The 26,662-nt window shown below is 40.9% G+C and overlaps 2 protein-coding genes across 3 annotated transcripts in view; one reads left to right on the top strand and one right to left on the bottom strand.

Annotated features, from left to right (window-relative positions):
- PPM1E (protein phosphatase, Mg2+/Mn2+ dependent 1E) overlaps window positions 1-20,618 on the top strand; it is a 220,355-nt gene extending 199,737 nt beyond the window's left edge. Inside the window, exons 3-7 of the mRNA XM_070390591.1 lie at window positions 2,746-2,945; window positions 8,163-8,351; window positions 11,104-11,247; window positions 11,484-11,577; window positions 15,992-20,618. Of these exons, the coding sequence (XP_070246692.1) occupies window positions 2,746-2,945; window positions 8,163-8,351; window positions 11,104-11,247; window positions 11,484-11,577; window positions 15,992-17,052 (1,688 nt within the window). The 3' untranslated portion in view covers window positions 17,053-20,618. The remainder of the gene's footprint in view (window positions 1-2,745; window positions 2,946-8,162; window positions 8,352-11,103; window positions 11,248-11,483; window positions 11,578-15,991) is intronic.
- TRIM37 (tripartite motif containing 37) overlaps window positions 18,276-26,662 on the bottom strand; it is a 151,717-nt gene continuing 143,330 nt past the window's right edge. The window contains exon 26 of one of the 2 annotated variants that reach the window (XM_070390588.1): window positions 18,276-18,860. In XM_070390588.1, coding sequence (XP_070246689.1) covers window positions 18,857-18,860 — 4 coding nt within the window. In that variant the 3' untranslated portion in view covers window positions 18,276-18,856. The remainder of the gene's footprint in view (window positions 18,861-26,662) is intronic. The other variant, XM_005900659.2, reaches the window with a different exon arrangement.

Below are 26,662 nucleotides of genomic sequence, written 5' to 3'. Positions count from 1 at the left end.
TTAATAATAATAGAAAAGCCAGTCCTCCTTATATTAAAGCATGGTTTAGAATTACAGTAATTTTTAAAGAATGGCATCATTGCAGAAACAGTTGGAGAGATCAAGGAAGCAGAATTACCAACCAAGAAGCATACAAACACTTTATTAGTGGTTATTTAATTTTATAAGTTTGCGTATTCATTTATTTAGTCAACATCTTTAGAGCTTCTGCTATCTGCTAGGTACTATACTATGACTAATCAAGGACAGTTAAAATACAGTGTCCATGTGCAATCTAACTTGGGAAAAGTAGAGCATGGTGTGAGTCAGATAGACCTGGGATTGAGAGTGGTATTACCTGTTAGTGAAATGTTCCAGAGACATAGAATGTAGCAGATACTCAGTAAATGTTATCTTTTGCTTAAAAATGTGATAAGAGTTGTAGTAGATGGCGTGAACAAAGACAGATCTAGCAGGTTACTAAATAATAGAGGAAGCTGTATTGTTTCCCTTGACCAGTTTAATCTGTCTAAACCAGGGCTGTGCAGTAGACATGATGGAAATGTTCTCTATCTGCATGTTGTCCAGTGTGGTAGCCACTGGCTATATATAGTTGCTGAGTACTTGAAATATACCTAATGTGACCAAAAACTGAGTTTTAAATTTTATGTCATTTTAATTAAAGTTAACTAGCCACATGTAGCTAGTAAGCTACTCTGTTGGACAGTAGAGGTCTATATAGTAAGATAAAAAGTAATAAACCAAAATATGATATGTTTTATATTATTATCTGAGAATCTGGAAACTATCCTGATAATTAATATCAGTCATTTGTTTCATCTCACCCCATGCTCCCTGAAAGTTTCTGAACTCACGTATTATTTTGCAGTCTTCCCTTGTGTTTGAGTCAAATGCAGACCTAAATAAACAGTCTAGATTTGGGGCAATATATTGTTGCAGAGACCAGATGGGTTGAAAGTGATAGAAATAGGTAATTGCTGGCTGAAAGAGACAGTCTCTGGCAACTGGTGTTTTAAACAAACAAAAAGATTGGAGTTGCTAAAAATAATCAAAATGTTAGGTTGTCTACTGGCCTCAGTTTTTCCCTCTTATACACACCTCTTTTGCTCTTTGAACTTTTTTTCTCTTCCAAATGTACTCTTGATTTTCAGTTATATAAAAATGGCAAAGGGGACAAAGTCACATACATGGTTTGCCACCCTGTACTGTGTCAGTGAGGAAAATAAAAGCAGCAAAAACCTTGAGACCAGCTTTCTGAATACAGTCATTTAAAAAAGAATTTTGAATAAGAAAACAGGTAAAGTTACAGATTAAGGCAGCAGCAGGGTAAAGATTGAGGGAAAAAAAAAAAAAGGGAATCTCAGTTCCCAGGCCATTCTAGAACACACAGTCTCTCTTCTTTGAGATTTGTGCTCTAGATCCGAAGAGGCGTGTGCAACCATTGCCCATCTGGTACACATCTTCTCAGCCTGTCAAGCTGTATCTGACTTAGTAAAGTGAAAAAGAGTTGTTTTGAGAATTCTAAATTACTAGTGGCTCAGACAGTAAAGAATCTGCCTGCAATACAGGAGACACAGGTTCAATTCCCTGGGTTGGGAAGGTCCCCTGGAGAAGGGAATGGCAACCCACTCCAGTACTCTTGCCTGGAGAATCCCATGGACAGAGGAGCCTGGTGGGCCACAGTCCATGGGGTCGCAAAGAGTTGGACACAGCTGAGTGACTTTCACTTGACTTCACTGGGATATAGAGGGAGCTTCTAAAATACTGGCCTGGGAAAACCTAATCTTCCCTTGGTTATTTCAACTGCTGCAACTTGAGTAGAGGACAGCTTGAGTGGAGATGATGTGAGATACAGTCTCCTGAGTACTCGTCAGTGTTCCTTGAAAGCTTACACATCTGTCCAATACTGAGGGACGCAGGGAGACTCAGAAGTGAGCTAGTCTACTCCACTGAATGGGCCAAGTAGGAGACTCAGTAGTCTAGGGTGAAGAATCCTCTGTTGGCGTCTGCTTTGTTCAGTCTAGGGTTACACACATAGACGAATGTAAAGTACATTTTCCTTAGAGAAATATCGAACTTCTAAGATTCATTTGTTAACCTTTTGGTAAAACTATATAAGCTACTGCCCAAAACTTTAATTAAAAAATACATCAAATAACAAAAAAATGTATAGTTCAACTCTGAATTATGATCAGTTACAGGAAAGAAAGGAAACTAGAGTAAGATAAAGGAAGAGATGAGGAAAGAAAGAGACTAACATAAACAGTAGTCAAAGTAAACCCTTCTTATTCCTGTACTTTGTAAATAAACAATATTTTCATAAGCCTTTCATATTCTAATTCGTTGGATAATCGTTGTTCATATTTCAGTCGTTTCCTATGCACAGGGGGCGTGGGTCTCCAGATGATAACCTTGGCAGCCAAACAAAAGTACTCAGAAGTAGATGGCATGGCCAGAGCACCTCACAGGCTGGAAGGACTCCAGCCTAGGAATAGATCCAGCCCTGAGAGGTTTTCTCCTCATGACATAAGGGTGTCTTAGTGGCAGCTGCTGGCTGATGATTTTCTATCAGACAGGTTGTCATTTTCTCTCTTCAGAAGCAACGTTTCATTTCTCTTGAGAAGGAAGGATTTCTTCTCCTAAGGAGGAACTTGACTAAGGTGACCTACTTCTGTCTCTCCTAGGCAGGCGAGTGAAAAGCAGTTTTACCAGGCGCTTCATCGGGGGTTTCTGTTTCTTTCACAGAGATTGAGACAGTGAAATTGGCCCGTTCTGTCTTCAGCAAACTACACGAGATTTGCTGCAGCTGGGTGAAAGACTTCCCTCTCCGCAGGAGACCCCAGCTTTATTATGAGACATCAATCCATGCCATCAAAAACATGCGGAGGAAAATGGAGGACAAGCATGTCTGCATCCCGGACTTTAACATGCTCTTCAACCTAGAGGTAAAAGGCACTTCTGAAGTGTCACGAAATTTGAAAACTAAAACCCCGTCACAGACCTGTTTTCTAATAAGAGAAGCTGTAATAAACTGTAATCACATCTCTGATGGCTTGGGATAGGACTCAGGGCAAAGTGGCGCCGACTTGCTCCTTCCATTACAAGGAACAGGATATTTATTTCATGCTTTTTAAACAGGTATTGCATTCACATGGTTAGAATTGGAAAATAAAAACCCCAGTCTCATCCTTGTCTCTCAGACACTTCAGATCCCTTTTGTGGAGGCAAATTACCAGCCCTTGTGTAACCTTCCAAAGATATTCTATAAACATACAAACCAAAAAGAAAACTGTTACATCTCAATAAAGCTGTTTTTTAAAGGAAGCTATTTCTATAGTATAATCAAACATTGTCTATTGAGTTCCCACATTACTATTTTGCTGAAGCAACACAAAATACAAACTTCAAAGAATGAATTTGAAACTAAGATAGTTTTCTGATTTCATGTGACTGTTTTTAAAATCTTGGTTTCTGAGATAGGAAAGTAGCCGGAATTACTTTTCCTGAATCTCTGTGACTGACAAATTGGATCATATGAGCCTTGTCAGCTTAATAACCATTTTCTTGTTATCTTCCTCTTCTTTTTCTATTATGTTAATGCAAACAGAGGTAGGTTTGTTTCCTGTGCCTGTCACTTGCCTCTTCACTCAAGTCCATAACTTTAAAATTACAGTGTAGGGATTTATACAAAGCACACTGTTTCCTTAGCAGCTAAAGTTAAATTTTAGCTGACTGTCAAGCAGTGATGGTGGGCTGGTGACTGGTGCTTATTTTACAGTACAGATCAGCTGATACCACGCCCATGCAAATATAACGCCTAAAGGCCATAATGTGATAAACAGTCCTTAAATCACTGCACCCTTGAAGATTGTACTCAGGTTTGAGGGCATCATTACTCGTTGTTAACCCGGTTGGTTTTCATTTTGCCTCAAAAATCAACCCAAAGGCCTAACTCAGCAAGGAGCTCTTGGCTATAAGGAAACAGACTTTGAGGGCAATTGGGCAACATGTATTTAGAACTGTATAAATTTTCACACACTTTGATAATTTCAGTTTTGATTTTATATTATAAGGAAGCAGAAGATGCTTACATATTTTGTTTGTCATAAATGTTTTACACAACATTATCAATAATAAAAAATCGGAAATGATCTAAGTCTTATATAGGAAATGATAGCTATGATATGCTTGTAAGATGAATAGTACATATCCATTTAAAATAATGTCTTTGAGTAATACTTAATGACATGGGGGAAATGCTAGTGATACGGTAAGTGACAAAAAGCAAGGTAAAAAATTTATGTACATTATGATTCTAATTTTATTTTATTAAATTTATATGTATAGAAAAAAGACTGGTTATCTGTGGATGGTTGTATTAGATATATTTATTTCCATCTATACACTTAAAGTGCCTGATGCTGGGAAAGATTGAGGGCAGAAGGAGAAGAGGGCATCAGAGGATGAGATGGCTGGATGGCATCACCCATGCAGTGGACATGACCTTGAGCAATGGACGTGACCTTGGGCAAACTTTGGGAGATGTTGAGGGACAGGGAGGCCTGGTGTGCTGCAGTCCATGGGGTCACAGAGTCAGACGTGACCGGGTGACTGAACAACAGCATACACTTCTTTATTAGTCCAAATAAACATACATTATCTAATTGAAAGATAGTCGATTTACAATGTTGTGTTAGTTTCTGGCCTACAGCAAGGCAATTCATTTATTTATATATATATAACTATCCTGAAGAATATATATTTATATTATTTTTCAGATTTTTGCATTGTGGTTTATTATAGAATGTTGAATATAGTTCCCTGTGCTATACAGCAGGACTTTGTTGTTTATCAGTTTTATATATTACAGTTTACGGTTTGTATTTGCTAATCCCAGATTCCTAATTCACTCTTCTCCCACACCTTTGGTAACCACAAATTAGTTTTCTGTGTCTGTGAGATGTTTTCTGTTTGTAAATAAGTTCATTCGTGTCACATTTTAGATTCTGCATATAAGTGACACTACATGGTATTTGTCTTTTTTTTTTAATTTGCATACAAATTTTTTTTTGAATGTTGATTTTTTTTAAATTTTATTTTATTTTTAAACTTTACAGTATTGTATTAGTTTTGCCAAATATCGAAATGAATCGCCACAGGTATACATGTGCTCCCCATCCTGAAGCCTCCTCCCTCCTCCCTCCCCATACCATCCCTCTGGGTCATCCCAGTGCACCAGCCCCAAGCATTCAGTATTGTGCATCAAACCTGGACTGGCAACTCGTTTCATACATGATATTATACATGTTGCAGTGCCATTCTCCCAAATCTCCCCACCCTTTCCCTCTCCCTCTCCCACAGAGTCCATAAGACTGTTCTATACATCAGTGTCTCTTTTGCTGTCTCGTACACCGGGTTATTGTTACCATCTTTCTAAATTCCATACATATGTGTTAGCATACTGTGTTGGTGTTTCTGACTTACTTGTCTTAATATGATAATCTCTAGGTCCATCATTGTTGCTGCAAATTACGTCATTTCACTTCTCTTATGGCTAAGTAGTACTCCACCACACACGCGCACTCCCCCTGCCACATCTTTATCTGTTCATCTGTCGATGGACATTTAGGTTTCTTCCATAGACCCATTATCTTTATAACAGGGAAGATACCAGTATTTTTTTTTTTTAAAGAAGAGATCCTGTTGGCTCCTTTGTTTCTTCTGATGTTATATTGTTTAAGAATCTCTTTACCAATCTCATGTTGTTTGAAGTATATTTTCATGCCCACATGAAACTATTATTGCTCCCTTCTTCTTTGTGATGATCCCATATCAGCTCACTAATCATTTAAAAACTGCTTACATATGCTATTTTAAATTTTACCCTTACCCTGCCAATTGAGCTGTTTATAAATGAGTACATTTAAAAAAAATTACTGCTGTTGGGGACTTTCCTGCTGGTCCAGTGGCTAAGACACCTCGCTTCGAAAGCAGGGGGCCTGGGTTTGGGAACTGGACCCCACGTGCTACAACTAGGAGTCCAAACCCCTCAACTAAAGATCCTACGTGCTGCAATGAAGATTAAAGATCCTGTGTGCCGCAGCTAATACCTGGGGTAGCCAACTAGATAAATATATATTTTTTAATTTACTGTCATTTTTTTAAATAAAAATGTTTGTTGAGATATGTTGATTTATAGTATTAGTTTTAGGTATACAACATAGTGATTTGAAATTTTTATAGATTAAAGCTCATTTAAAGTTATTATAAAATATTGGCTGTATTCCCTGCATTATATACTATATCCTTGTAGTTTATGTACTTAATACATAGTTGTTTGTGTCTCTTAATCCCCTACCCTTACCTTGCTTCTCCCCACTTCCCTCTCCCCATTGGTAACCAGTAGTTTGTTCTCTGGATCTGTGAACCTGTTTTCGCTTTGTAGTACTCATTTGTTTTATCTTTTAGATTGCTCACATAAGTGATAATATACAGTACAGTGTTTGTCTTTCCCTGACTCATTTTACTAAGCATGATACCCTCCACGTCTACCCACGTTGTTGCAGTTGGCAACATTTTATTCTTATTTGTGGCTGAGTACTATTCCATTGTGTGTGTATACATACATACCATACCTATTTATCCATTTATTAAAAATTAAAATATAATTGATTTACAATACTATATTAGTTTCAAGTGTACAGCACAGTGATTCAGTGTTTGGACAGATTATATTCCATTAGAAGTTACTACAAGATAATGGCTATAATTCCCTGTGTTATATATCTTTGTTGCTTAATTTATTTTATACATAGTAGTTTATATCTCTCTCCCCATATCCCTATCTCATCCCTCCCCACTGGTTACCACTAATTTGTTCTCTATATCTGTGAGTCTGTGTCTATTTTGTTATATACATTTGTTTGGTTTATTTTTTAGATTCCAATATAAATGATTACATACAGTATTTGCCTCTTCACATTTCACTAAGCATAGTATTTTCTAGGTCCATCCATATTGCTGCAAATGGCAGAATTTCATTCTTTTTTATGGATGAGTAATATTCCGTTGTGTGTGTGTGTGTGTGTGTGTGTATACAGATTTCCTTTATTCACTCACCTATTGATGAATACTTGCCTTGTTTTCATGTCTTGCTTTACTTGGTATATTTTATTTACTTTGAATGACAGGGTCTGGACTCAGCTGAACTCTGCAAGTGCCCAAAGAAGTCAAAACTTCCAAATGAAAATCCTTACATAGTGTTGCCTAAAAGAATCACAGGGCTCAGTGAGAGTTCAGTGAGTTACAGATCTCGTCTAAGTGAGCCAGAGCTGAGATTTAAACACTGGAGTTGAAGAGAAAGAAAAAACGAGTTCTTACTGAGTTAAACGTAATCTCGTGATTAGGCGTCCTGTGTCGAGGTAAATCACAGGTTTGGAAGACCCTCCTCTGGCACTTGCTCTACAGCTTCGAGCACTGAGTGGGCAGGGAAATGTGAAGCGACATCTTGATTATGGGACAAGGCTACAGGGCATGTAGACATCTGACGTTCAAGTTTGTGTAGCCTGTTTAGAGACTGCGTTATTTATGGTGAGAATACAATGTGATCATGAATGATTTATGAAGCCAATATTACAGTTTAGAAGTATGTGTATGCTTTCATTATCTGTGTATTTTAAATAATCAAACATAATTGGCCTTGTGCTTGGAAGGCCAATTATTTCCTATTGTCCTGAGTTTCTAATTTATTATTTAAATATTTTCATTTTGACAAACATCTTCAATCCAGAACAGCCTTTGCTCAACTCCTCCCCCTCCCTTCTCTTTCCTCCCCCTCCTCACAACTTGTAACAGCAACTTTGCAGCAAATGGATGTGGGTGGTTTCCATGGTACAAGACAACAGCTTTCACAGTGAGAGAGGGCACTTCAGCCTGAGCTAATTGGGCATGATGTGTTCCAGTGTTCTGGTGTGTAAACACAGATGCCCTGATATTGCAGGTATTTTAGCCATGGATCAGGCACGTCAGAGAAGGGAAACATTCAGTCTCATAATCCGGGTGACAAGGCGGTGGAGGAGGATGGGCAGCCGTGCAGGGGACTGGCTCATCTGAGGCGCACCACACCTTAACTCCCTGAACTGCGTCTGTGTTTCCATGGACAGGACCAGGAAGAACAAGCTTACTTTGCCGTGTTTGACGGCCACGGGGGAGTGGATGCTGCCATCTACGCCTCCATCCACCTGCACGTGAACCTAGTGCGCCAGGAGACGTTCCCCCACGACCCTGCCGAGGCCCTGTGCCGAGCCTTCCGCGTCACCGACGAGCGCTTTGTCCAGAAGGCCGCCAGGGAGGTATGCTGCTTTCACAGGAGGCCAGCCGCGATACGCTGGCTGAGCTCACTTGTTCTGTGGCTAAAGGGCTGTTTTGGATTTTCTCTTTTGTGATAGACATTATTTAAAGCTCTCTTCCAAACTACGTTCTTGATTCTGTTGTAGGCCTAATTCCCTCTTTAGGGATAGATTTAGTGGGGTGCTATGACGTACTGTAGAGAATCTCCAAGCTATAATTTTCTAAAAAGCCAGGAGGCTGCTGGATTTGGCAGGTGAGTTTTATCTTATTCACCATTGCCTGTCAGTTTCACACCAGGACCAGCTCTCTAAGCAGACTTTTGCTGACAAAATCTGAATATGGTGATTAAAACAATGGTCTAAAAAGGAAACAGAAGCTGGGATTTCTCCATGCATTTGGTTCTGAATGGGTTGGCAGTGTTCGCTGTGTATCTCTTGAGGAAAACTTTTGCCTGGAGAGAGTGAATCCTTAGATGCTCCTTGAACTGGTTTTCTCTTAACAGGAAGAAAAGTCAGAGCTCACGTCCCAATTTCTTAAGGTTAATCAGACCTAAGGTTTTACTCTGAATGAATGACAGGGGCTATATTAAGATCTAAAAGTAAAGATTTTAATCTAATTATCATTCTGGGCATTGGTACATAATTAACTACAGGACTTTATACTCATTTCCAACTAGGGACCAACAGAAAGAGAATATTTTTTTTAAATTTTAAAAAGCAATTGCAGAATTATATACACACAGAAAAATAAGACCCCTGCCCTGTGACTTAAGCATTAACTCTTTTTGAAATGGACTTGGACAGAACAGGGTAATCCTTTAATCCATTTCTTTGATCTCATTGTTACGCTATAGGGCAATCATGGGGCTTGGAATTGACTAAGCAGTAATTCAGCTCTGCTCAGTTGTTAAGCAAGGGCAGTGTTCTGTGTCCCCACCTGCCCCCCAGGTTTAGACTAATACACAAACCCAACAACAGTAACCACTGGGCTCTGCAGATAGAGGTGGGCTAGAAAACAAAACACAGTTGTTGCCCTCAGACTCGGCCAGTCTCGGGGGGAGGCCAGCTGCCGGCTGTCTTCACTGGGACTGAGGCCATGACCTGATCCTGCGAGCTGGCCTGTCATCATCGACCCTTGTCGTCTTTATCCTCTGTTGTATCCCTTTCCTTCTGTGTCCTCAGAATCTTGGCTTTCTTCCTGACCACGTTCACCTCGTTTGCTTTGCCAGTGATTCTAGCTGTCTCTTGGTTTTGCCAACAGTTCTCTTGAATAATTTAGGTTCGTCTCAGCAGTTCCTTCGCTCCTCCTCATGCTTCCATGTGCTGCTAACTGCTGGGGAGAAAGCAGCAGCTATTCCTGTTGCGCGGCGGCCCTGCCTCCTGTTCCCTCTGGGGCATATGCACTCAAGTGTCTTTATCATGTGTTCCAGGGGCTGAGGTGTTGAACATTCTGTGTGGGAAGACATTTTATTGGTGGGTGAGGATTTATAACAAACCTTCCCTGTATAGGGAAAATGAGAAGTTGTTTTCTCACTGGATGCGAGAGGCCTGTTACCACCCTTGATGCACTGGTTCTAATTTAGGCCAAGTCCTTATCGCTTCTCGGCCTTTTGGCTAAGATCAAGTGTAATTTAGGCCAAGTCCTTAGTAACAAAAAGTCATGCTTATTTGGTGGTGACTCATGTCAAATGGAGGGCTTCCCTGGTGGCTCAGATGGTAAAGAATCTGCCTGCAATGAGGAGACCAGGGTTGGATCCCTGGGGCAGGAAGATCCCTTGGAGAAAGGAATGGCTCCCCACTCCAGTATTCTTGCCTGGAGAATTCCATGGACAGAGGAGCCTGGTGGGCTACGGTCAGTCCATGGGGTCACAGAGTCAGACAAGACTGAGTGACTATAACTTTCACTTCTTTTTTTCATGTGAAATGGAGATGTCATTTTAGGATAGTAGTATCAAGAGCATTAAGTACAGTGGTACTGAGCTATGAAATTCCAGGCTGGTGTTAGTTTTTCATGCAATGTTCCAAAAGCAAAGGTCCCTAAAATTATTGTAGATTTTGGTTTTGTTTTTTAAAGGTAGAAGCATCTTAGCACTCCAGGGAATGTATGTTCTCTCTTGGCTCCTATTTTAATATCCAGAATATGGAAACATTTGTTGTGTACCCACCAGATGCTTGTATGCTATTTCGTAAAGCTAGGACTCTCGCCCTGAACGTACAGTAGGTCAATAACAAGACAGAGACCAGAATATGGAGATCTTTACTCTAAGGGTTGATATTGTGGTTTAGCACTGGACCGGGAGGGAAAAATTTCAGTTCAGTACTGATCTGTACCTGCCGTTGGGCAAGTCACATAACCCGCCAGTTTTCTTCCCTGTGTATGAAATGGAATAGAGGACTTCCCTGGTGGTCCAGTGGTTAGGACTCTGTACTCCCAACACAGGGGTACAGTTTCCATCCCTGGTCAGGAAGGGTCCTGCATGCTGCATGCATGGTCAAAAATAAATAAATAAAGTGAATTGATAATTGTCTCTGCCTTGCATATCACAGATAAAATCTATATGTGTGTGTGCACATATAAATACAGCAAGCATGTAAAAATGCACTGAGAAATGGGAATTGCTATTTTATTTGTGAAATCAAGTTATTGGTAGTTTTGCTTCCATCTGAAAAGTCTGTATTATCTATAAATTGCTTCTCAATGAGAATTTGATGTCTGCTAATTTTTACTGACTTGTTTTATTGATATTACTTTCAGAGCTTAAGATGTGGGACCACAGGAGTGGTGACTTTTATCAGAGGCAACATGTTACACGTGGCCTGGGTGGGTGATTCCCAGGTTATGCTTGTGCGGAAGGGCCAAGCTGTTGAACTAATGAAGCCACACAAACCGGACAGAGAGGTAGGTGTGCTCTGTTACGTTAGGGCACGTGCCAGAGGCAGTTTTCTAGTTATTACTTTTCAGTTATTATTATGATTACCACCATTATCTCAGCAACCAAGCCCACCTTTCAAAGGAAGAGTAAAGAGAACCCTTTCCGGGAAGCCGATGAATATTATATCTGTTGTTTACTGTTAAGGTAGCTGAATAAATCTTGAACCCAATTATTTGCTTCTTTCTGTTGCATTGCTGTGCAGGATGAAAAGCAGCGGATTGAGGCCCTTGGAGGTTGTGTAGTCTGGTTTGGTGCCTGGAGGGTGAATGGAAGTCTGTCTGTCTCCAGAGCTATTGGTAGGAAAAACCAATTAATTATTTTTTCTCCAAACTGTCCTCTTCCAGAACACTGTTCTTAATGTTAATCTGATACAAGGGAACCTGAGATAATAACTTAGATTTTCAGAGTGCTTGTTATTGTCTAATGCCTCTTTTAATTAATTATTTAACCTACACATTTATATAAATTCCATTTTTAAAAGGGAACTATATTAAGAGATGCAGAACTTACTAGTTTCTTTTTTTTTAAAGGGAAGCCTTTAATCTCTGGAATATAAATCTGCTTAAAACCCAGTGATCCTCATTTTCCATTCCATTTTGGGTCAAATTTAGCTTAAATCAGTATTTTCCAGAAAATGGAAGTCCCTATATTTTATTTTGCTTATATCTTTCATTTTTTCATTGAATTATAAAATGACACAAACAACATGCTTTTTGGGTGAAAATAATTTTTACTATATTAAAATTAGAAAACTAATTCTACTCTGTGTGGAGTGTAGTTGTTAGATTACCCTGGGGTTTCAGAAAATCTACTTCCCTGGAACCTAAATTCTTTAAACGAAGAGTAAAGTCGATGGAACTCTTTGTTGAAGATTCAGAGTAAAGAGCTGAGCTGGTTGGACAGAATGAGAGGGTGCAGCTCAGAGAGCGGGCTACGGCCGTTTCTGTCTCACTTTTGCACCTGGGTCTGTTGTGTTGGGTTTCATGGCTTAGCTTCACTTTGTTTCTTTTTTTTTTAAAGAACAGATGAATGTGTGTCTCTATGGGTAATATGCTACAGTTCTGTCACTGCCTCCTAAAGAAATGAAGTGATTTGACATAGGATAACATGGATAAATGGAGTTGGTGTCTGATCCCCAGATTTTGCTTATCATTACCAAAAAATTCTAGAACATTAATAAAATCTCAAAGGACTGATTCCGTTTCACCATTGATGTGATTTCCCTCCCACTCTTTGGGAAGGTGCTGGCAAGCTGTGAAGTGGCCCAAATGTGAGCAGCAGAAGGCTGAGAGAGAAAGAGGAAGCTCAAAGATTCTACAAATACCTCTTGAAAAATTGAGAGTTGGCTTCACCTTAGACCAAGGGAGTCATTAGGAAATCTGGAATAAGGCCAAAAGGGGGAAATTTCTGATTTCTAAAACACACCTTCAAATAGGATTATTTTTGACAACTCCAGAGACCTCTTCTCTTGATCTTACTGTCTTTGTCAGAGTATTGCGAGGTGACTTTAATGCTTGTTATAGAAGCAACTTTACTAGAGGATCCTTGTCATTTCTTGCTTCTAAAAATATGACACAAGGGGAAAAAGCAATGTCCTTGAATAAGTGACAGTCGAGGAGGAAACGGCTGACTGCAGAGAGGAAGTGACTTCTGAGGTGGACCGGAGGACAGGACCTAGAGAAGGGCCCCGGGAGTGAGGAGTGCAAACACACGGGCGCCTCCGAGGGCACGTCCTGTTTCCGGAACAGGGACGGGTGCAGGAGGCTGGGCCAGGGGACGGGGTGGGGAGAGGCAGTGCTGGTGCCAGTGTGGAGGGGCTTGAATGCCAGCCTCAGTGCCTGGGCTTCGCTGGGTGAGCAAGCTGAGGGCCCATGTGGTCAGGTTTGTGTTTACAAATATTTGTAATGATTACGGAAGATGAATTAGAGTGAAAAACCTAGATGAGAGATCATTCAGCGATGTGGACAGCTAAAAAAAGGAATACAGAAGAGGGTATAAATTGATGAGACAGAAATGACAGTTTTTGGGGAGAAAGAGGAAAGTTAACTTCTAGGTTTCTGACTTGTGTCACTAAGAAGATGATGAAGCAGCAGCAGTTGGGGAGGAGGGAGGAGGGCAGATAATGAGTTCATTTTGGACATATTTGCATGCTAGGTGCCTGTGGGACGTCTCGGAAGAGGTAATTTATATGCAGGTAATTCCAATTATATGCAGTTGGAAATACAGATCTGGAGCTTAGCAGAGTTGTGAGTTGGAGACAGATTTGGGAATTCATCCCATTTTGGAAATAATATTAGCAACCTGTGAAGTGATTTTATATATATATGCTGCTGAGTCGCTTCAGTCGTGTCCGACTCTGTGCGACCCCAGAGACCGCAGCCCACCAGGCTCCCCCGTCCCTGGGATTCTCCAGGCAAGAACATTGGAGTGGGTTGCCATTTCCTTCTCCAATGCATGAAAGTGAAAAGTGAAAGTGAATATACAGTAGTTGAAACCACAGGAATGGATGACATTGCCCAGGAGTATGTAGTGTGAAGACAGACCAAGGCTGAGGCTCTTTCCTTACGGTAGAAGACCATGACGTCATACTCTCCGGGTGTGCGTCTTGGCTCTGCCACTTTACCAGCTGTGGGCCTAGGTGAATTTACTGAACTTCCCATCTGTTTGTTCCCTTGTAAGGCAGGAATAGTCATAGTACCTGACTCATTGTTTTTGTATTAGATAGTATAATACACACACACACACACTTAGAACCCTGCCTGGCACAGTCTTAGCATACAATGATTTGGGTTGCTATTAAGTGAAGGAGCCAGTAAAGAAAATCAGGAAGAGACAGAGACGCAGGGTGTCAGATGCTGGGGAGGGGGTTTTTCTAGGCGTGTGTAGTTAACAGGGTCAAATGCTACAGAGATCAAGTGAGTTAAAAAAGTCACAGAATTTTGAAAACAGAAAATGGTTGTGGATATAGGTAAACTGCTAGAGATTGTTTTTTAAGTCAGGAGGAGGAATTGAGGGAATTCAGGCCTGGTAAACTTAATTTTCTTTGAAGTAGGAAATATGACATCTACCAAAATCCAATAACTGAATTGGAAAGAGTTGAAGAATGTAAGATTTGGAAAGCTCATGGAGTAAATCAGGGGGCTAAATAAAGACAAGAAAAAGGACTCCTAAGCAGAGTTCAACTCTACTCAGAAAATAAATGACACTAATACTTTTAAAATGAAACTCATTTCAACTGTGTCTCCCCCTGAGCCCTTTGGATTGATGATCCAGAGTTGACATGGTATGTTTTCTGGCATATGGAGAGAGGGGGTAGAAGACAAGAGGATGGTGCCATTTCCGCCGTGAAATGGGCGACCATGCCCTCCTACCAAATTTGGGGGCGAAATGTCATGAATTTGACATCTAACAGTAGAGCAGGTGAAAAGCCAGAATTCTGGCAGCATTTTCTCTTGTGCAAATCTTTGTATGTTCTGTTCCAAACTAACAGTTGCAGTAGCCTTTTAATTGAAGCACTAAAACAAGATTTTTGGGAACAGTATGACTCAGATCACATTTATTTTTAGAGCTGGAATTCAGAAAATAATGATAATAATACAGTCAGGTGGAGTAGGGGATGGGGACATTTAGTAAAGTAGGTTGGTGGAGGACACTGAATCCCCATGATTGGAAGCTTTCATCAGCTGTAACAGGTTACTGAAGACTGCACGGTATAGAACTAAAGTTGACAAGATCAAAACCATACTTGAGGAAGATGGGTCTTGCTACTGTATGAAAAAGACTAGGTTCTTGTCTTGCAGATAAACTAAACCAGGTAATTAAATATTAAGTTATCTGTTGTTTAGGGTATCCCATCATGTGGTCTGCTGGGTAGGGCACGTGGCCCACAGTGGTTCTAACAGAGTTATCCGTAATGTTCCTATTGAGCTTTCTGGGCCTATCTGAAGATTAAAGAGAGATGTGAAATATTGGAGAGAACTTTACTAGGGTAAGAGAGAACCAATAACAGATCCCACAGACAGTGACAATATGGCCACAGCATCTAAGTAAGTATACTTATCTTCATTTTATCTTCCCCTCGTCAGAAGGCTCAGTTTTAGTGCAATAGAGAGGATAGTAACTGAAGAGTCTTTAAAGTGCTATGACCTGGATCCAGGCATCCTGACTCTGCTGCCTGCATCCTTGACCACTAAGCTATATGCTACTACTTTAAGAATGATAAAGCACTTTGTAAGCAAACAAACAAAAAACCACCAACAAATTATAATATCCTAATCTAGGAACTATTGCTCAGTACTCCATGTTTTTCATGTAGAGAAGCCAGTGAGTATCCCTTGTGGTGATGTTATTTGGTTACCTGGCAGGCACAGGACCCATTTGCTGAGGCTCTCCCCAAGTACTAAAGGAGCACAGCGAATATAAACAAGGGATCTGGAAGTGCTCTGGACCTGGAAGTGCTAAAATGCATCGCAGATGATCCATTACCGCAGTAATCTGGTGGCACAAACCTAGCTTAGTTGGGCCCGAGTTCTCCAGTCTGTTGCTGCACCAAGTATTCAACTACAGATTACTCCCTAGCAGTTGCCTCTCTGTCTCTGGTAATACTGTTCCCTCAACAGAGGGACCTTCTCTGCTCAGGACATTAGAGCTGGCCATAAACATTCTGACCTGCAAGATAAACCAAAATGACCTGTTTGCTAATTCCCGCAGGAGATGCTGAACATAAGCCATATATTTGTGGGGATGCCGATTCTGCCTCTACTGTTCTGGATGGAACTGAAGACTACCTCATTCTGGCCTGCGACGGCTTCTACGACACCGTGAACCCTGACGAGGCAGTGAAAGTCGTGTCCGACCACTTGAAGGAGAATAATGGAGACAGCAGCATGGTTGCCCACAAGTTAGTGGCATCAGCTCGTGATGCAGGGTCAAGTGATAACATCACTGTTATTGTGGTTTTCCTGAGGGACATGAACAAAGCTGTAAATGTTAGTGAGGACTCAGATTGGACAGAGAACTCTTTCCAAGGAGGGCAAGAAGCTGGTGGGGATGACAAGGAGAGTCACGGGGAGTGCAAGCGCCCCTGGCCCCAGCACCAGTGCTCCGCCCCAGCCGATCTGGGCTACGAGGGGCGTGTGGATTCTTTCACGGATAGAACCAGCCTGAGCCCAGGGTCCCAAGGCAACGTGCTGGAAGACCCGGGCTACCTAGATCTCACACAGATAGAAACAAGCAAGCCTCACGGTGCCCAGTTTTTGCCACCAGTTGAGATGTTTGGTCCTGGTGCACCAAAGAGAGCAAATCTTATTAATGAGCTAATAATGGAGAAAAAATCAGTTCCATCATCATTGCCTGAATGGAGTGGTGCTGGAGAGGTTCTCTCTTCTTTTAACGTGGGTTCAACAGGGCAGCAGGTATGCAGCATGGGGAGCTTGCCTCCTGTTTGTTCTAGGCTGGAAAATGAACAGTTCAAGTTCCTGGGAAAGAGAGTTTCTAGGTTATCTCATTTACATTACCACTACTCAAAGAGGCGGCATGGATTCAGGTTTAATCCAAAGTTTTATTCTTTTCTCTCTGCTCAAGAGCCTTCCCACAAAACAGGCAGTAGCCTGTCCTCACTTATTCGAAATGGGAAGAGAAATAGGATGTTAAGAAGTTCTCTGCCATGGAGGCAAAATAGCTGGAAAGGGTACAGTGAAAACGTGATGAGGAAGCCCAAAAAGAGTAACGACCCTGCACACCCAGAGCTTCCCTGGAGCTTTAAAATATAATCTTTCTCTCTAAAGTAGGCTAGCTAGCTCTCCCCCAATACAGATATCACCATCAGAGTAGAAACGAGGTAGGTATTTCTGAAATAATGTGTGCTTCATTATAATGAGCCATGGATGGCTCAACTCTTAAATGTAAATAGATCTCTAGGAAACTCAAATACAGTGTTTTCAATCTAATAAAAAGCAGTACTGGCGGTTTCACTAGCAAAATTCTACCACTGGTCCCTGTGATGTGTCTCTATACCTACATACACCCCCCAAGACCCCGTCACGTCACTAGTGGAGGCTGGCGAGTTACTTCAGTCAGGATACATAGTGCTGAAATCTGGATGCAGGTGAAATTCGGTCTGATGTGCCTAATATATCTCTGGAAAACTTAATGCAGAATTAGATCTACTTGAGGATGTTCCTCAGAAGACTGGGGACGATGAGGGGAAACCTCTCCCCTGTTTTTGGTAGGTAAAAGACTAAAAGCCATATGGGTTTTAACTGGAAAAAATGAAAGTAGAAAACTAGTGTAAAAATGTCATATTCTCAGACTTGTGAGGTGGTATATAGTCAAACAGATTCACTAATTTTTTTCCTGTAACATAAAAGACCAACAATGAAAATTTTTTGAATTAAGTATTTCCTAGGGCTGTAGCTATTTGGGAGTTTCATAACCTGTTATGGTGCTTTTGACGGAATTGTTTTTTAGAAGACCGCTGTCAACTGGTTTTAACCTATGATGCTAATGTGTTTTTCATTGTACCTTCATCTCAGGAATAAAAACTTGTTTAATGGAGATGATTTCAGGTACAAATATACTAGAATCAAGTTGCCATTTTAAAAGAAAATCAAATAGTATTTCTATTTTTTCTGCCTTTTTTCTTTTTCTTTAAAAGTTCACAGACAGTAAAGGCATATACTACAATAAAATAAAAAGTGGTTTTGGAGAATGAAAAATACTAGTTTTAACTTCTCTAAAATTGTTTCCCCTGAGGGGATGGAATAATTGGTATGGAAGAGGCTGAAAGTAACTGCCTAAAGTGAGCCCAGAGGCCACGTGCAAAGGAGAATGTGGCTGACTGCAGCTGAGGTCTGTTTAGTTGTAAATTTGAGTCCTGCAGCTTCAGACCAGAGAGCCAGGACACGTGTTACTCATTTCAGTATTTATTTACATTTGATATTTTGAAATTGTCTGCTTTTTGCCATTTCTGCAGTTTCAAGTTGGAACCATATCTGCAACTAGAGGCAGCAAATAAACTAATAATCAGGTTAATTGAGTGCAGCAGCCTGGTTCTGAGAATCATGAAATGTCTCCGTAGGACATTCTGCCCTCTCCCAGTCGGGTGTGGAGCCACTGGCTCCCTCGTGCTGTCGGGAGACACTGAATGCTCCTGCTGAGAGGCTCACACAGCACAATACAACTACTTTATGCTCCCCAGACTCAGAATGGAGGACTAAGATTCCTGGATTTTAAACACAGAGGGGGACTGTAGCATATTTTGGGGTGCCAGGGTAGCTATAGCAAATAAATAAAAGATGCATTTCAGCAACAGGTTGTTAATCTACAGGTTTTATTTTTAAAAATTTGGATGTAAGTAGAGATTTTCAGTCTTTTTCTTTTTTGAAGTCATTTCTTCTCTTCTCAAGTCTGTGACACATGGCTGAGGAGGGGGTACACATGGATCCAGCCATCGCACCAGTCTTTTCACCATCCCGAGGCTTTACCCCCATCCATGAGCCTCGCCCACATCGGTCATTTTCTGAAGCCTAGATCATGTTAACAACCCATCAGGTGCAGTGTCAGTTTCAAAGCAGATTATCTAGGGAAACAAGAAAACAGGCAGCAGAACATTGGTATATACAATAGTCCAAAGCACTCAGCCAAGCAAAACGTTTTTTAAAAGATTCTTCTATAGTTGTCTATTGCTGATGATTTTGATCAGAATAAAGAAGGTGAAAGAAGGTACAAGTCAAGTGATAGGTTTTGTTCAGTGGGAAAAATGGTTGGAAACTGGGAGTAACAGGCATCTTGAAGGGTCTGAATTTTGTAGGTGTAACTACATAAGCAGTGTTAACTCCATTTCTCATACCAGTAGCCCTCTAGAAAATAAAAGTAGTTCTAGTGTGGTCACGTTATAAGCCAATAATGTACAAATTAGCAACTATTCATTTGTTCACAACATGCATATTTATAGAGTAGTTAGGTACCACTTGTAAGTCCTTTAAAATTCTATAATACATATTAAAGTAGTGGTTATTGGTCTGACATATGCTGCTCTTGGGTCTGTCTATCAACTAGATAAAAAGCAGTGCTTTGTGAAATGCAGTGTTATATCTTAATGCCGCTGGTGATAGAAAGTAGTTCCCTTCAGTTCAAATCCTGTGCCCTTATTTGCTGCTTGCTGACGTAAGCAATAAATACCCCTCTAACTAATGGTATCTACACATTTCTGTAACTTGTATTTAATGATGGTGTATCTGGTGATTGTAAAAATATTAGACAGATATAAAAGCATATAATATATCTTAACTGTTAATGCTGAGGTATATAGTCTGTGAATTATGTGTTTTGTACTTCTATTCATTGTGTAATTTAGTGATGGTGGAGAAGACCTACACCCAATCCTTAAGAGTGGCAGTATCCCTTTTACGATTTAACATGATCTGCATCAATTTGTTTGCTTGCTGAAGTTTTGTTAGAATAGGAAATAGTAAAACAAATATTAAAAAGAGAGTGTAGTGCTGGTTAGGGAAACAGACTTCAAGTCACTGACTGAAGTCACGCGAACTCCTTGTACATTCACTGTGAGTTTCAAAGGGAATCGGTCCCTAATTTCCTTTGTTCACTTTCCGGATGTGGACTTTTAAGAGAGATCTAAGGTTAAGTGACATTACAGCACCCAACACTGGGGCTGTTAATCCTGTTTAGGTCTGTACTGAAAAGGAAGGTGGAAATACATGTATATATCTTTTCTTTACCTAGAAGTGCCATCCATTGTCCTTGAATTAATATAAAGTTAGTGTTGCACTTAATTTAACCAGGAGGATCCTCAAAAGTAACACCTTTACCAAGGACAATGTCAACAATGTCAGTGTCAACCCTGAGTCTGATTCTGACCACATTCATGGTGGCCACGGTCAGCGTGGTGGCATAGTGTCACTGCATCTCATGACAACAGCACTCCTTTGTTGGAACACTGTGCCAGGAAGAAGCGCAACGTCCGCTGGGCAGATGATGCATAAAGAAGTTACGTGTTCACAGATAAAACTGCTGTGGTTCAGGTACTTCCTTTCCCAGCAAAGGCTTGCTGAGGCTTTGTGAGAAAGTGATCTAAATTATTATTTTAATGTTTAAACATAATTTGTTCACTCAGTGATCATTCTCATGGAAGCAAGGCCATAAAAAGGAATACTGCAGCTTTGACCCTACAATTGAGGAGAATTACTCTTTGGATTGTCAGCTAGCTAAAGAACATACTTTTTTTTCACCTTTTAAAAGCACGTGATGTTAAAGGACAAGTGCCCACTCTGCCCTTCTGACCTGTGAATAACTTAAATGGTTTTTCCCCCCCCAAAAACAAAGTACTGCCAGTATTATGACTATTTTCTGAGACAAATGGTACTGTGTTCAAAAAAATTGTTACTTCCTCTAGCAGCATTTTATCTTCTATTGTAAAGACTATTTGTTGTACTAATTAGAAAATATGAAATAAGATAGGGAACTCCAGACTGACACAGCAATTGTTCTGGAAAAGGAAAATACTCTAATAAACTTTGATGTAGTAACTAAGCTATAGATACATCATTGCTAACTCTTACTCTAGGTGCTCTTTGGTGAGAGACATGCTTTGTTCTCTTGTTCATGATATTTCTCTGCAAAGAATTCTCTATGGAGTCGAGCAAGTGAAGTGAATCATTTCTTACCAAGCAAATTTATCAATTTGTAAATCTTCTCTAAAGCTCACTTTTGAGTTCAGTTGTAATCATGAGTGATCCTTCATATTTTATTTAAAACTGTTCATTCAGGTAAGAAGTATGTTGAAATTTTGCCAATATCTTAATAAAACCCAGCAATTTAAAAACATTGGTCATCTGTCTTTATGTTCAAAGGAAGATTACTTAGTTCTAGGATTTAAGTTGGTTTTCTCAGAACTGAAAATAAAATCCTGAGGTGGCGGTTTTCTAAACTTTAAAGTGGGGACATTGAAAAGTTTGCTAAGTGCTGCTACAATTGTTAGTCCCTCCCCAGAAAAACCAGAAGAGATCTTTCTCATCTTACACACATTTCTCCCATCAGTTTAATGTTGGGGGTTCATCCTAAAACAGATGAATGAGGAATAGGACCTGCAAATGGCTAAGTGCTGACTCCTCAAATCTCCCAATTACTTTATTCTTCAAACTCTGCATCCAGCCAGAGTTCTTCCCTCTCCCTTGGTCTTTCTCCTTTTAGTTTCAAACTGGAAGGAAGGAAATAATCAGGTGAATTGTGGTTGAAAGTCTGTCCGGAGGAATGGTTTGAGAGAGTAACAGGAGACAGAACAATGCAGTTGTCCCAGTGCAGTCAGTACACTGCATTTGTACCCACCTCTTACCACCATTAAGTCCTAGAAAATTAATTTCAACCTTTAACTCCTAATCACTTAAATTCATTCAGTACTTAGTGTGATTTTATATAAACTCAAATAAGAATTCAGAAAAAAATGAAGGTCTGAAAGAACCTTATTTGCAAGAGTTTGCTACAGTAGGGAATGAAAGAAAAGCAATATTTTGGTAAGTATTATTTATACTTGAAAAAAATCCCCTACTGGTATTCTAGGTTCGAAAGGAACATCTCTTTCTGAAGCACACAAACACACATGGCTTTTTCAGTTTTCTATTTCCTAGTTTTTTTTATAATCTCATCACTTTTATAATTAAAAATATTTTTGGATAGAAAACTAAAAATGGCCCATTACTTTCTGAACCCTGAATCTGAATTACTTATGTTTTTAATTAAAAAATTATAAGAACCACGGTACTTCCAGCTTCCAATTCTAAAATGTAGAGCTAAAGGGAATACTGCTTCCACTCTTCTAAATAAAAGCCAGATTTACTTCAAATTACAACTTTTTTCACACTCATCAGAGTTGAGGTTGCAACTGGCCCAGGTTGAAGAGGGGCCGGCGCCTCTGGGCAAGCAGCGCCCTCAGCACTGGTTTCTCTAGGGCAGCTCTGGAAGCCAGCCATTCAGCGAGAGAGTGCTGACAGATACAGGCAGAGCGGGGGCGTCCAGGGAGCTGCGGGAAACCGGTGGAGTCCGCCCTCTCTTGCAAACCCTACCAGGACTCAGAGGAAAGGTCCGGGGCGGAGCAGGTCCAGCAGTGGGATGTAGGGGGCCGCGGGGGCCCATCACCCTTCCCTCAGCTCGCTCACACAAGCGTCGTTCTGTGCAGGAGAGAGCCACGGACGCTGCCCCGAGGGCACCTGTGACAAGCTGATGGAAGGGAACAGGGGAGGGAGCAAAAGCCTACTCCTGGGGAGGAGGAGTATCGCCAGGCCTGTAAATAGCTGTAAATACACACTAAGTAACACGGCACCTTAATCCAAGAATGCCAGTCCCGACCCACATGCAGTCGAGCTTCAAAGAACAGAACAGTTCTGGGCCGACAGCAGAGCAACAAAAGTCTGCAGAGACGTTAACTTGGAGGCACAGTACAAAATTCAGGGTCAGAAGAGACACTGCATTTCTGCCGGGGAGGGAATTACCAGAGCAATGTACTGCTCTAGAACGCAACGCCACGAAGGTTGATCACAGCAGTGACGAACCGCAAACCAAACGCAACTCCTAACCAGATTCATTCAAACTCTTGTGGTACAGATCTAAGCAGGCCTGCCCATTTTTAGGCATAAAAACCATTCACCAAACTACTGTTCTACACAAAATGTGTTGCTTTCAGCAAAATACAGAGACGCATCTGAAAGCAAGAAAAAATGTATTCTTCTGAGTGAAGTAACCAGGGTGGTGGGTGCCAGCAGGGAGCCTGCCTCTCCCAGGTTCTGTCCAGGTGGCCTCCTCTCCCGGGGCCCCCATGGGGACCTTTGTAATTTGAGCCTGTTGAGCTGGAGCCAATGTGATTTGAGTCACTGTGGGTGGGACTGTAAACTGGTACAACCACTGTGGAGAACAGTATGGAAGTTCCTTAGAAAACTCAATATAGAACTACCATTATGATCTAGCTGTCTCACTCCTGGGCATATATCTGGAGAAAAACATAATTTGAAAACACACGGTGCACCCCAATGCTCACTGCAGCACTGTTTACAAAAGCCAGGACGTGAGATCTAAACGTCCACTGACGAAGGAGCGGATAAAGAAGACGCGGTGCACAGATACAGTGGAATACTACTCAGTCACAAAAAGAACAAATCATGCCATCTGCAGCAACAGGAATGCATCTAGAGACTGTCATACTGAGTAAAAGAGGAAGATAAATATGTCGCTTATATGGGGAATCTAAAAAAATGGTACAAATGAATTTAATACAAAAATAGTACAGATGTAGAAAACAAAGTTACAAGATAAACTGGGAGACTGGGATTGATACACACACTGAAATATATAAAGTTGATAACTAATAAGGCTCTATTATACACACAGGGAAATCTCCTTAATAACTTCAGACTGACTTGACAAGGATTTTGGAACTGACAGAAATTAAAATAACTATGGCTTCCCAGGTGGCGCATTGGAAAGAATCTGCCTGCCAATGCAGAAGATCCCCTGGAGAAGGAAATGGCAACCCACTCCAGTGTTCTTGCCTGGAAAATTCCATGGACAGAGGAGCCTGGTGGGCTACAGGCCATGGGGTCACAAAGAGCTGGAGATGACTGAGCGTGCACATACCCTTGGTTAATATGTTGTGGAAATAACGGGCAAATATGCAAGATCATATGGGTGATTTCAGCAAAGAGAAACTAATAAACAGAAATGCCAGAAATTAAAAATACTGCAGCAATGATGATGGGTGTCTCTGACTGCCTAATCAATAGATCTACCACCGCTGAGAAGAGAATAAGTAAATTTAAAGAAAAGTCCATAAAAATTACCCTAACTGATGGGATTTCCCTGGTGGTCCAGTGGTTAAGAATCCACCTTCCAATGCAGGGCATCCCTGGTGGGTTAGATCCCTGGTGGGAGAACTAAGACCCCACATGCGATGGGGCAACATAACCCCAGTGCTGACCTGCTGAGCTGGCACGCTCTAGAGCTCCCCGCCACCCGCCACTCTAGAGCCCCTGCACCACAACTAGAGAAGCCTGTGCTGCAACGGAGACCCAGTGCAGCCAGATCAATTTTAAACTAAAAAAACAAAAATGTAGTGAGTGGCCACAGAGGAAACAAAACGCTTAAAAAAAACCAAATGAAACACAAGGAAAAAAAAAAAGGAAAAATGAAAGCAAATTAAATCCAGAACAGAACAAATAAGAGCTGTGGAACTATATCAGCCTAACATATGCATAACTGGAAACCCTCATGTGTTGCTGGTGGGAATGCAATGGCAGTGCCTTCTGGAAGTCTGGCACTTTTCTTATAAAGTTAAGCAGAAACCTGCTACATGACTGAGTGCAACGAGTTCTGACACCAGTTATCTGGGGTTAGGCCCAGCTTCACAGGTTAAGGGCAAAGTCCTCCACAGGACTGCTCTCACTTCAAATACCAAGTTTAGGGCCCGCACTATCCTTCCCCTAGCTTTGACAATTCACTAGAAAAACTCATAAACCCAGGAAAATACTTACAATTCCAGTTTTATTATAGCCAAATGATACCAATCAGAACAGGCCAAAGGACAGACACGGGCTGAGGTGGAGGAGGGCCCGAGTGTGGGGCTTTCTTGTGATCAGGAGCGCACCCTCCCACAGCAGCCAGGTGTGTAGGGTGCTGCCAACAAGGGAAGTTCAGCTGAGCTTCAGTGTCCAGTCCTTACTGTGGTTTCATTACGTAAGCGTGACTAACTCACTGGCAATAAGGCTGAACTATCTAGGCTAATACTATGTGACTCAGAGGCCCAATCCTCTAGTCACAAGGTTGTCAGTCTTTCTGGCAAGGCCAGTCCCCGTCTTGAGTTATCTCATGAAGCTACCAGAATCCACCATAAGTAACAACAAACACCCCAATCACTCAGGAAATTCCAAGGACTTAAGAGGCTGTATCCCAGGAACTAGGGACAAAGACCAAATTCTTTATTACATATCCCACTCCAAGGCAAACACTACACTAGACACAGACAACTTATATTCATACAAAAACCTACACACAAATGTTTGTAAAGTTCATAATCACGCAAAACTAGGAAAAATCCAAAATGTCCTACAATGGATAAATGAATAAATTGCATACATCCACACAGTGAAATACTACTCAGCAGTTAAAAAGGAATAAAGTTCTGATTCACACAACTAGGTAGGTGAAACTTAGCATTTTGCTAAGTGAAAGGCTACGTATGGTGTGATTCCATTTATATGACACTCTGGAAAAGGGAACACTGAAAGGACAGTTGCCAAGGCTGAGGGGGCACAAGGGGGACCTACCTCCAAAGCCAGCACAGGGGAATCTGGGGGGTGACTGAACTGTTTTCCAAACAACTGCATATACCACAAAGATTAAATTTTAATGTATGTAAATTTTAAAATCAACTAGGATGTGTGGAGGAGGACAGAATACAGACTATAACAGATGAATCTGACTGTATTACAAATGAATCACACCATCAGCCTGAAGAGAACAGGAAAGAAAGCAACCAATGCATTAGGGTTAGATTCCCCTAATGTCTTTGACATTTATTATTAGAATTCTGTTTGACAAGTTGTCCTTTCTTCTCCATTTAGTTTATTCAGCTGTTCATGTATATCTGTGTGGACTCATGGATATTTGTTCTTTTGAGTTATGATCCTATACAGCCACTGTGTCACAGTTCAGGATCTAAACTGGATCTAAATAACTGGAAAAGTGCTTTGATGGGACTCATGGTTTTTCTCCTTAAAACATGCTGTTTACATATACATACATGATGCACACAAGTATGTGCTTTAGAAGGAGTGAGGATGTTTCCTCTTCTACCCAACAACACTCTAGTAAGAGGAAGCAAATCAGCACCCAGAGCTATGTTTCTAAGTATCACTGTCCCTCCAAAAGGCAAGGAAAATTCAAGAGAAGCCTGGAGCATCTTATTGAGAGGAAGGATGGAAAGGGAAGGAGGGAGAAGGATACAAGATCAAGATCAAAAGAGTAAAGGAGCCAAGCTGGAAGAGCTTTGAACAGCCAAAACTAGAAAACTGAACTGTAAAACAATGGCAATACTGGATCATAACTCAAAAGAATAAAATTAATATCCACACAGATACAAACAGCTGAATAAACTAAATGGAGAAGAAAGGACAACTTGTCAAACAGGATTCTAATAATAAATGTCAAAGAAACTAGGGGACTAGAAAACTACCGTAAGACCACTGCAGTGATAACTGCTGTAGGCAAGACCCACCAGACCTAGTGCTGCTGGGCGCTAGAATGAGTGGGTAAGAGTTTAAGCAGAAACAGGATACTTGCATATCCTTAAAGTATTCGCCCTTAAAGTATTTAGTAATT

The sequence above is a fragment of the Bos mutus genome, chromosome 19 (genome assembly GCF_027580195.1).
Source record: "Bos mutus isolate GX-2022 chromosome 19, NWIPB_WYAK_1.1, whole genome shotgun sequence".
Taxonomy (NCBI): domain Eukaryota; kingdom Metazoa; phylum Chordata; class Mammalia; order Artiodactyla; family Bovidae; genus Bos; species Bos mutus.
This window is presented reverse-complemented; position numbering and strand designations above follow the sequence as displayed.